This window comes from Haemaphysalis longicornis, unplaced genomic scaffold (genome assembly GCF_048455015.1).
Source record: "Haemaphysalis longicornis isolate Haplotype H1 unplaced genomic scaffold, Haemaphysalis longicornis Haplotype H1 scaffold_4, whole genome shotgun sequence".
NCBI classification, from domain to species: Eukaryota; Metazoa; Arthropoda; class Arachnida; order Ixodida; family Ixodidae; genus Haemaphysalis; species Haemaphysalis longicornis.
This window is the reverse complement of record NW_027526361.1, coordinates 162,573,466-162,585,673: the sequence shown is the minus strand read 5'-3', so window position 1 is coordinate 162,585,673 and position 12,208 is coordinate 162,573,466. Positions and strand designations below refer to the sequence as shown.

General features: G+C 48.6%; 1 protein-coding gene across 5 annotated transcripts in view; it reads left to right on the top strand.

Annotated features, from left to right (window-relative positions):
• Positions 1 to 12,208, top strand: part of Bru3 (CUGBP Elav-like family member bruno 3) — a 533,833-nt gene that overhangs the window by 483,919 nt on the left and 37,706 nt on the right. For all 5 annotated transcript variants that reach the window (XR_013324255.1, XM_077707857.1, XM_077707856.1 and 2 more), the window contains one exon: positions 5,789 to 5,908. Coding sequence is in view for 4 of the 5 variants with exons in the window: in XM_077707857.1 (XP_077563983.1) it covers positions 5,789 to 5,908 (120 nt within the window). In the remaining variant the exon portion in view is untranslated. The remainder of the gene's footprint in view (positions 1 to 5,788; positions 5,909 to 12,208) is intronic.

The window sequence follows — 12,208 nt, the reverse complement described above, 5'->3', positions numbered from 1 at the left end:
TCTGGCGCATTGTTGTATGTATCTATGTATGTATGTATGTATGTATGTATATTATCTGACTTTTCGTCATTATCATTAGCTATTTCTCATACTGTGTTAATCTACTTTTGTCCTGTCATCCTAATATTTCTGTGCGCATTGTATCTCTGATAGTTTTCTTCTGAACAGTCATCTTGTTCTATGGTGTTGTTATTAGTTTTTTTGTTTCTTTTTTTTTGTGCGCCAGCATCAAGACCTCTCGGTTGTTCCTGGGCACGTTAAATAAATGATTGATTGATTGATTGATTGATTATTATTATTGTTTCTACTATTACTGTTACTATCATCATCATTATCATCATCATCGCCATCGCTTATGTGCGAAAATAGGCCATCTGGCTGTTTGGCGAAAGCAAATGAGCGATTTCTTAATGGCCTGTCCACTGCAGTGGACTATAGCCGCCTTAGCACATCCACGCATCGTACTATACACCAGAAGCTACAATGTTAGAAAGCAATTGACCTTGCCCGTAACCCGTTGTCGTCTCCTTGACACGAAATAGATGAGGCTCATGAATTACGCACAACTACACGGAGGAGAACGACCAAGGAAGGAAGCATGTGAACGGTTCCTATCGTTTTTGTCTGCGTTACCATGAAATGTATTGCTCCAAATTATTTATTGCATGCTTCAAATCTGCAGAATTACACTCGAAATGAAGAGGCGATGCTCTGTGGGATCGCCAAGAAAATCTGCAATTTACCGGCGTCAATAAAGTCGCTCCCTAATGGCGCGAAGGATAGCTGCAACCAGCGGTTCAATAAAGAAGTTAGAGTTTATTGTACGCGGTTAAATCTGACACAGGTGGAGGCGCTGTGCCAGTGACGGGACTACTGGTGGGGATACTTTCACTGGTGAAAGGTAACGCTAACAATTTTATGCGAATACGAAAAAAAAAACATGAACTAACAGCAACACCTTTGAAATTCAAAGAACAAAGTTCGCGTGGAAACTGCCGCGCGCGTTGATATACGTACAGTGATAAGGTGGCGCCTACAGTGGCGCCACCTCCTTGGTGTCAGCTTGGATGGCAGTTGTCCATATGGTGAACCGTGTCCTATCGCTGTTACGTTACCACAACTTTTTGTACCTCTGCATCTTTTAAACACAGCTTATGACTCCAGGCGCAAACCCAGGAACCACTTGGTAGAGTCCCTGTGACCTTCGAACAAGCACCTCGCGCGGTCAAGTTTCAGCAGGCGGCACGTGCGGTTCCGCGGCGCCTACAGTAGCGCCGCCGACCACGCGTCGGCCCCCGACCCAAGAATTCGATCGCTACTTCGACGCGTTCTGGATGATAGTGTCGCTCGTTCGTTTCAAGGAGGCCGTTGCAGAGAGGGGTATGAGGAAGATTAGGAGCAAGTCCAGCGACGGTCAAAACAGCGGTTTGTGCCCTTCCGCAGTGAATGCGTCAAATCGCTAGTTAGCTCCGATGCGAGGGGTCAGGAGAGGGGGAAAACATAAGTGCGCGTGTGATTGAAAAGCGATACAAGATAGTGCTGGCTGCATCAAAGTTTGCCTCCGCGTTCGCCCAATCAGCGTTCACACCCTGCGCCCCGCAGGGGGTGTTTTGTATTTCCGTGCAATGGTGCGCGCGTTCACTGCGTGCTCTAGCGTCAAAACCGAGAAACCGCGGCAAAATGTATGGCTATGGTTGTATGTCTGCATCGTGCTCGAGACCCAACGCTACAGTGAACTTGGGTACCCAATATATTGTTATTGATGACCGCCGTCCATGATACAGCAGTGTTTCGAACCGAAAAAACTGCCGCTTTGGTTACTATTCGGCGTCGGGTGAATTCACTTCGTTCCGTTGAGCTCCGTTTCGGCTTAATCAGAACCTGAACCGGTTCGCAAACTGCAAGGTGAGGTAATATATCAGGGCAGGGCGAAAAAAAAATGTCTTGCAATTCAAAGGAAATTTTGGACCAGTCAATATACTGCTTTTCCCCTAGAAAACTTGCGAAATTTTGAGTGCCACAGTTAGCGATTAGGCCAGATATTTAAAAAAGAACGCCTGAAGTCTTGCAAGAAAAAAACTACTTGGTAACACTGCCATTTGTTGACCACTTATAATCTAACAGCCGGTCCAACATGGCCTCGGATTTGACGTGCACCGTAAGTTGGCCTCGCTGTCCTTTCTTAAGAAGAGCTTACCGTCTGTATGCCAAGCAAACCGATAGTTTTTGTTTGCGAGCCACAGAAGCTCGGTTTCGTTGTGTCAGGATCTCCAGTATGAGTATCTTTCGATCTATCTAAACTCGTACCTTCCTGCCTTTCCTGCTTGCACGTTCAATGGTTCGCAGTATATAATAAATCAAATAAATAAATAAATAAATAAATAAATAAATAAATAAATAAATAAATAAATAAATAAATAAATAAATAAATAAATAAATAAACAAACAAACAAACAAACAAACAAACAGATTTGCCGCAAAAGATTCACTCTGCTCCCACACTTTTCTGAAACGTACCGCAAAGCCGCCAAGTACAAGACGTGGAATAGCACCGTTCGGGCGCTAAGTTCTCCCTTTCTGCTTCATGTTCGCCAGCGCCAGTTTTGCAGTTCCCATGGTGTGCTCCCTCCTCCCGAAAATGTTCGCGCCCTGTTCCGCACTGGCAGATCACTTCGCGTGATGCGCGGCATGCTTTAAAACTTGCTCGCTTGGATGATGATCGGAGTTTTCTCCCGGTTGCACATCGTCGTGGCGCTGGGACAGAAAAAGAAGATGCGGAGCAGTGTTTCTTTCCTGTTCGCAGCCGGAGGTGTGTGTTAACGACATGGCCACATGCTGCTCGTTCCGATATCGGGCGCCCAACGCCGGGGGGCTGGCGCTCGCTGTGTACACGCTCATCATTCCCGATGTTCCCGCCCTTGCCTGCGCCGCAGCCCGGAGTGGCCCGCGCGGCACAGACGCGGAGGCGGCAGCGTGCCAAGTGCCCGACGTCTGTCTAGCGCGGGACAGCGGGTCGTTACTCATTCCGCGCGGATTCCCGCGGGATCCGAAGCAGTGCTGCAATACCTGCCACATTTGTGCGCGCTGCCTGTTTCGCGGTTTCTTCTGCCGTGATTGCCGTCCCCCTTCCGCTACTCTTGCTTTTCCCACTCGTTTGCATCGGTTTCTCTCGCAGCAGCGCGCGTGGGGGACGCCCTTCATTTGTCATGGAGAAACTCCTCTGTGCTCGCAGCAGTTCCTCCGGGGGGGGGGGATAGGAGATTCGCCTGTCGTAAGAATGCGGCTTAAAGCGAAAAAAAAAGGGAGTTGTTCCCGAGGAGGCGATTGAGTCGGAGCGTGGGCACGGCGCGAGGGAAAGCCCGGGGACAGGCGGCCATCGGCGCCGCGTGAGTTTCTCACGCTCCAAGCTGCCGACTACCTGCACGTGTGCGTGCTTCATCCGCGATTTTACCGGCTCGCTCGACAGTTGCTCTGTTAGCCTCGCGGCTTGTTTCGGACCACCTTGAAAAGGGACGTGGTCGTACTCGTGTGCTTTCATTGTGTAGTCATGCAATCGGTTATTTAGCCATTCTACCGGAGTCTAGTTTATTGTTTATTTGTACAGCTAGGAGTAAAAGATGACAGCAGGCGCCTTCCCAAGAAGTGAATCTCCTCTTGCCTCATGGTCAGTATCGAATAGCTTCGTTTACGGAGAACTTGTCAACGTAAACACGCTCTCGTTAGCGATGCATTGTCCCTCTAAGTTAGCACGCCACCGCAGGCAGTCTGCCATCGCAGTCTAAATCACATAATCAGTGAGAAGTTCACCTTCTTTTGGGGAAGCGGTGGCCGTGTTCTGCACCGCTGACAGCCTTTTGTTAGCGAACGTTGTAAATGCACAGGTAATTTTTATTGACGGAGACGCCTTTCCTGGGGTAAAAATTGTTCAGGATCCCCAAGCATATCCCCTCCCTGTCCAATAGGAGCCCCAAAAAGGATCGCACCCTTCTCTTAAAAAAAGGTCCTCGAAAAGACTGCGCATCTAACTAAGCTTTACTGGATCCTCTACGGGTCCTCTCCATTTCCCCCTACATTGTACGACAAGGCCAGTCCGTGGACCCCGGACAGGGCACTCCCATAGAAGTACGCGAGAACACTCACCTTCTGATTTCATGCAGGGTAGTCCGCGGGAAGGCCGTGACTGCTATGTTACAGGGAAACCCAACGTTTAAAATCCCCTTTAGCTTTCCTTCAAATAAAAAAAAAACGGGGCTGTAACTGGTTTGAGGCATTAGGATCATCCGGCAGAATTAAAAGGAGGAGGCGTGCACCGGACGAAGACAACATACATTAACTGCAATGATACGTGAAGTGCCGGAAATAGTGTAGTCTTTTGCAAGAGCCAGGCGAACCGAGGCTTTCGGTCCCCTGTGGCGGAATCTGGAGCGGCAGCGTCGCTGTGCTTTCTTGCTCTTACATTTTCTGTATCATTGTTCCCCCGCACGGCTGTTGTCTGGAATGGCCTTGCCATTAATTGTACAGCCGGTAAAAGGCTTGTCTATAACACAGCTTTCGTACTCTCAGCCCTATCCTGCCCCGACGGAGCGGGATTTGAATAAAACGACTCCGGAATTCTGAAGTCTTAGCCCTTCGCTTTTGCCTCCGACATGTTTGGAACGAGTATGTTTCGGCAGTTTTCGGTAGTAGCTGGTTGAAGTTGAAATCGCTGTTATAGACAAGCGTTTTACCGACTGTACTTCCACCTTCACAAACGCCAGCACTAATAACCTTTACCCGTACTACAGAAGGTTTTTTTTGGCCAGTTTTGGTGTACCCACCCCTCACGTGATACGCCGCAAGGGGACTTTAAGGAAATAAAATGACATGAAATGAAATATGGTCAGCGGCGGTACAGCGAGTCGAGTTGACCCGCCCAATCCCTTCCACACTTCTGAGCCTTGGCCGGCTGTTCCCTCGTCGTCCGCCGAAATTTCGAGGAGCGGGCTTTAAAAGCGGCCCGTAGCAGAAGAGGAATATTGTTACAGTGTTAGCTCACTATGTCATGCCTCACTGTAACGTTGGCCAGCAGCCAATCGCTTACGTGAGGTGTGCGACAGAGGCTGGAATGCGTGCCCTAGCCCGTGGTAGAAGAAGCAGAAGATTGTGTTTCGGGCTTGCTGTTGCCCGCACTCGGCTGGCGTTTAGAGACATCATGAAACGTACAGCGCTGAACTTTACAGGGCTACGACGCAATAAAAGAACACACGAAACGGCCGATCCACTAGCGCGTAAACCGTTTCGTGCGTCCTTTTATTCTGTGGTCGTTCTGTAAAGTACAGCGCTCTACGTCTCATGATGTCTCGAGTCTCGATACCAACTCGACCAACACTAAGCTTTATTGGCGCTTCGCCCCTTTCGGAAATGAAGCCTATGTCTATCTGTTACGTCCCTAGCAATACGTTTACTTTCCTCTCTTCCTCTCTCTCTCTCCATCCACGGGGAACTTATAAAAAATGTACAATCGTTGCACAAGCTCTTAAGTTATTTCCACACCGAGTTTTCAGATCTTGAAGCTGTGAATCGTGAAATGCACGGGAAATAAGGCAGCCTGTGGTACGTAGCTTTCGGCAATAGAGCTGCAATAAACCAGTATTCATGGCTTTCGATGTTTGAAGGGTAGTTTGAGCGCATTCTTTCGAGAAACTAACGGGAGGGCAATGCGGCCACACGAAGGGAATACCGGGACCACTCCCTCGAAGCGACGTTTCTCCGCCTCGATCGCTTCAGCTGCCCCTCGTTGCCGTCGCAGGCGCCACGACGCACCCGGTGAACGGAGCGCTCGCCTCCCCAACCGTGACCAGTTTCACAGTGGCTCAAGCGAATGGACAGGCGGGTGAAGTCTACACAAACGGCATGCCTCACTATCCATGTGAGTACACGTTCCGCTTTTGCTGTTCATCTCCTGCATGCACCTCACGCATTCATACACCTCACGGCGCCAGGGGCGCTGAGCAAAGCTGGTAAAAGGGTTTTTGCGGGGAGCGGTAAAGTGGGACAGCTTGCCACAGTGGGACCGGTGGAAATCAGACGCAACGTGCGCTGACCGCACACAGCCTGTTACTGCAATAAATGAACGTCTTTAAAGCTTTGTCCGGAGCAAACGGCTTGTCTGTTCTAGCTCGATTTTACACGCAGGTCGCATCTTGTCCATTCCGTTTCAGAAGCAGAACGGCGACGGCGCTTACCTACTTAGTCAGAAAACGCATGTAAGCGACTTTCATCGGTTCGTAATTTCACATTTACTTGCAAATCTTAGTTCACAGTGTATTGTAAACGATTCACGGCCTCTTACGGAGGGAGTGTGGTTGCAGGAAGCGGCTGCCAACTCTTGTTTAATCGAAATTATCGCGAGGCAACGTTGTGACATATAGCCACCAAGACGACTCTAACATTACGCCGAGTTTAATTTACTCTTCGTGATTACGTAGTTCACAGGGAAGCTGTTAATGGTGGGGAATTTTAATATGCTGCCAGTTTGATGGCTCTTACGCCGGGGAAATGAAAAGCCGAGCGTTTGTTCTCTTGCTTCATTTCACGCAGCACTTATCGCATGTACAAGTGATGCGCTGCCCCGGGAACCCTGTACCACGTGGTATGGGAGTGTTTGACAAAAGCCCCATATTCTGGGAACCGCGCATCCTTCCCGTGAGCAGTGAGAGAAGGAGCTGTCCAGCTCCGGTCCGAACTCCGAACCGAACTGGTGGAAAGGAGTGTTGCTTCAGGAGTCTCCAATGGAGTCCGAGGCTGAGGACCCCAAACCACATTACGATGCTTTAATAGAGTTTATTGTCTCTATTTCGTACGTCCAAGTTTAATTCCAATGGCAAATTACAAAAACGTGGTTGTTTCGTGCACATCTCGGTCTGCACTTTGCTCCGCTGATCGTTTTTCCTCGACAGAGTAGAAGGGCACTAAATTTTTTCGAAGGCTGTGTCCAGAGTTTCGTTAGACAGATATATAAGCAGTATATATATAAGCAGGATATATAAGACTGATATATAAGGCACGGCCACTGGAAGTTTTCAAGAACTGCCGCGTCTGGATCTACGTCACTCTCCTAACCTAACATGACCTAACAAGCAGAAAGCAATCTTAAAGCTCTGAAAACTAACCTAATCTATCAAAACTATATAATTGCAAATGAAGATGTACGATGTACAAAGAATGGAGGAGACAGGAGCCGGACTCTAACCACGGTCCTTGGCACCAGGTAGCAAAGCGTAAACCCCTGCACCACAAGGGCAGACGCCCCAGTCTTAAACGTTCGAATTTTGTCGAACGGCTCTCGTAGTCGGGGCCGCGGCGCTGAAACGCAGCGCCATCGGACGGCACTCTAGCCACTGCCTTTTCGCAACTTGTAACCAAGACAGCAGAGCGGAGGATATTTCTAGCCACTCGAGTTCTATGCAAACGCCTTCATGTTCTTGTTCCGTTGCCCTTCACGGGCCTTACGGCCTATCTGCGTTCGCGGTAGTCTTCGCATAAAGCCCAGCCTTCCGCACCTACTGAGGTGACAACGCGCATGAAAGAAAGTTTCCACGAATCTTCGTTCCGTGCCGCTCGATTATCCGTTCACGTGGCAAACTTCGACAACCTTGGGCCGTTCGAAGCGGGAGGAGATGACTAACCCTGATATAGCGTTACGCGGACTGGCTCAAGTTTTTTTATGAGCGAATGATGTTGCTCCAGACAAACCAGCATCCTAATTCTGCAGCTGCGGCGGGCAGGAAACGAATCCGTCGCTCTGCAATTGGGTAAAACCGGCAACCTCGATTGGCACGCCCCAGAGAAGATTATTTAGGTTCTTGGAAACAGTTACTGTCGGTTGACATCTCCCGTCGTGCAGCGTTTCCCCTCGAACTGGTGCATTCGAACGGAAAGAGAGTCCGCCAACAATTTCACTGCAGCACCACAAAGCCTCTCCGTTTACTGCAACTTCGCGCCACCGTGTAGTGGGCGTCATAAACAGCACGGACGTCGAAACAAGACTCCTCCAATAATGACACCTCAACTATGCCCTAGCAATGAAGGCAGCACAGAAGGACGCAGCTAGGGGAGCGCAAGCTAATATTAGCAGGGCATTCTCGACCCACCATGTGTCGTCGGGTGCGGGGGGCGTCACCTACTACCGCTGCGAGTATGCACACCGTGCACCTAAGTGTAAGCACGCAAAGACAGTTTGCAATTACTGTAACTGGAAAAGTATGTAAACAGGACAGTCAGACCTGAAGCAGCACGCCTCCCAAGCCACGTTCACTCTCGGCATGGAGCACCGTCGCGTGGGTACTGTCTGCTATGCACACGCCGCTAGAGAGAGAGAGAGAGAGAGAGAGAGAGAGAGAGAGGGGCATTTTATGGATTTGTGAGCAAGAGGATGTTGTCAGGGCCTACACCGTGGGAGAGGCTTGCTTAGTCCAAGATGCCCTAATGCTGGCTGGCCATCCGGGCCCGCTCCACTTGTCGTCGCTGGGCCGAGGGCTCGGAGCTGGTCAGCTGCTCTGCCCAGTGCTCACAGGCATGGTTGGAATTAAGGGTAAGAGTAGGGGTTTTCTGGCGCTGCCACACCATAAGGGGCGAGCAATTTGAGGCGGTGTATTGATTGATGCACGGGGTGGTAGGGGGACGTGTATTGGTTTGGAGCTTCGTCGCGCGTGTGTCGTGAATGGCGCGGTGGGAAGCGACTTTGATGATTTTTGCAGGGGGCTAGAATTTTGGCCAATGTGTCGAGGTTGCTTGATCGTGGTGTTTTCCTTCCGTGGAAACAGAACGGTATGAATCAGCATGGTTAGCGGTGTGCGCCGGGGCTCCTAGTTTGGTGACAAGATGATGTCAAATTCGGGTAATGCGCCTAATATCCACTGGTGGTTGTGAGATGGGGCCATTTGGGAAGTTCCTGCTGGCGGTCTGTGATCAGAAATTCCTCGCGCGTTGTGGCGGCGAGTATGATGGCAGCATTCTCGGCCGTGTCGATGGAAGTGGTGAGGGTGGTAGCGGCAGCTAGTTCAGTGCCTTGGGTGTTGATGCAAACTCCCGCAGATTCCGACATGTGGCAAGGTCACTGCGCCGCGCAGCCCCCGTCTTTCACTGTCACTGTTGGCGCTTGCGGGAAGCTGCTCCGCATGGAGTGGAAGCGGGGGCGAGTCATGGCAAAGTCACGTGTTCGGCAGCTTCTGCCTTCGGTTACTGTGCAGCGGACACAAGTGCTCCGCCACCACCGGACCCTTTTCATGCACTCGATGAGGAACGGCGCTGGAAATGTCTCTTCTGAAAGTAGTCGTGCCATGCACAATGACGTTAGAGTAGCTAAACAGTTGTGCGCGTGAAGCAGTATGACGGTCGTGGCTGCAAATAGCACACTAAAGTGGCGACGTGGCACTGGGATTACAAAACCGGTAAATAGGTACTCCCCGTAGTATCGTCCTAAAAAGGAAGGAGTCTTGCAATGTGAGCGCTCAAAGGCAGCGTCCTCACATGTTTTTTTTTACACCACTGCGGGTATCAATCAATCGGTTTTTTTTCCCCACAAATACATCTGGAGGGGTCCATGGGCTAAAAACAGACTTAACCGCTTGACTGGGCCCATGAAACCATACACAATGTCAGTATGACGCAGGGAACTTTATACAAACTGTAAAATTTCAAATGAAACATATGGATAGAAAACTGATTTTTACAGAATGATATACACAGGAGGTAACAGTTTCAGTATACAATTTCTAAAAAATGCAATTCCACAAATAGAAACAAATTGCAAATATGCAACGACATAATGCTCTGAAGTATAAAATCAATAAAGTGTATAAAAATGTATAAAAATGCATCAAGAGAATCTATAAATGGGAATGGGAGCTGAGCAGCTCGGGCGCTGTCTTGTCAGGTTCCACGGCAAATTTTGGTCCCCTAGCCAGAACACGTTTGATGCGGTCCGGAAGAGTCACGTCGCGCAAGGTTTTGACGTTGTCCTTCCTGGCTGTTTGAGCCGTGCGCGCAGAAACACGCAGTTCCGAAAGAGTCTGCAACCACATTCTTCTTCTTGTGTTTTGTCTGAGTTTGCGCTGTTCCCCTTTTTGTAATCATGCACCAACTCGCCCAAGCCTTAACCCTTGTAAACCTATTGTTTTCTATATTTGACAATATGTGCTTTTTAATAGTTAGAAAGGCTGTTTCAGTGGGCCTTCCTTTGCGAAAACCGAATTGTGCACCCGTTTTCGCTTCAAGATAATTAGACATACGCGAAAAGATTAATTTTTCTATACATCTGGAGAAGGCTGGTATGAAAAATTTAGGCCTGTAATTTTTAGGATCATTTTTATCTCCGTGCTTAACAATTACCGTTACTCTTGCTCCCTTCATTTTTTCTGGAAACACCGCATTCTGAAGAATTAAATTGTAAATATGAGTTAGTATTGGGGTAATAAATTCTAGGACATACTTACCAGGCTTAACTTGAATGTTGTCTATACCTGATGCTTTGCTAGTTTTTATGCTCATAAAAGTTCTCTATACTTCGATATCATCAGTAGGCTCCAAAAAACGCTTCCAGTAGGACCAGTAAAAGATACTTAGAGAGCTGTAGGTACCCCAGCTGGTACGTCATGTTTGTAAAGTGCCTATTAAAGCAATGCTCAAGAATTTTCCCAGATAGTTTATGGCCATTCTGGACTATGCTTTCGATTGGTGTGTTTATTTTGCCGTGGCCTAGAGAGTCATTTATTAGTTTCCAGGCAACGTCTGGTTGTTTTGAACAAATGTCTTCAAACAACTGATGGTGATATGTTGCCTTAGCTTGTCTTAGCTGATTATTAGATGCGACGCATCTCTTTCACTCGCCTTGTCCCTCCAGCATTGTCCGGCGTAGTCCGCACCCCTCCCCCATTCTCCTCGCCGCGCCAGCTGCGCGCTAGCGCCGCTCTCACCGCAGCGCCATCTTCGTGTTAGCGCTCGCCGTGCCAGCTGTGCGTGGGTGCGGGTTAGCGCGCAGCTTGCGCTCGGTTAACACATGCGCATGTGCTGTTATGCGCTGCTCTCTCTCATTCCGCTGCATATAAACGCGGTAACTGCGCCGCTCCGCTCAGTCATTCCGCCGCCGCTCCGCCGATGAAATTCTCCGATGACCACCGATGATTTGAATGGAGACTAACAGGCCTGCTATCGCGATGGTCGGCGCAACCGTAACAAGCACCGGCCGCCCCGATAAAAATTTACACCATCTTCCCGCGAGGGGAACCATGGGGTAGATGCGACGCATCGGGGGTGGACATGCTGCGTAAAATATGGACACACAACAACAATGGACACGCTAACATATTGGAAACGCAACGGAAACCCCCGATGCGTCGCATCTACCCCATGGTTTCTCTCGCGGGAAGATGGTGTAAATTTTTTTAGTTCGTTTCGCGCTTTTTTGAAAGCTGTCAGGGTATCTGTAGATTGTGGTTACGAAAGAGATGATAAAGTGTATTTTTTTCATTAATTTTTTATATGTTCTAGCGTACTCCATGGTCTCCTGGTTTCTTATTACGCGAAAGAGGCTTAAAAGGGAAGCGGAGTGTATACATTTTAACGAATGCTGCAAGAAAACGTGAATATGCAATATTCGGATCTGTTATGTCGAAGAGGGGAGGCCAGTTATAAGCGACAACGTCTAAATTAAGGGTTTCAAGTGTTTTGGCTGATATATGTTGTGTAAGGAATGGTTTACGTTGAACGTTTCTGGTGTGATTTTTACTATGATAGAACATAAATATTGGACAATGGTCACTTATATCTGATGTAATCGTCCCGCGGTCGGACACAAGCGTATCGGCATTGGTTATTAAGAGATCTGGGCAACTTGATGTGGCCTGGGTGAGGCGTCTTGGGGTATTAATCAAATTTACGAAACCAGGGGATTGTAACGTCATCAGTAAACTACCACCCATGACACTGTCATCTAATATATTTACGTTCATATCACCTCCACATATTAGAAAAAAATCGTTTTTACTAACATAATCCAAGAACCTTTCAACAAACTGCAGGAAACATGGTATATTCCCATTTGGTGGACGATATATTGTACATATAATTTCTGTATTAGATTTTAAGGTCAACATTTCATAGTCCTCACTGATTGTTGAGAACTCGGGAACTAAGTCGTAATATCTGGAAGAGTGTACGTAGATAGCAA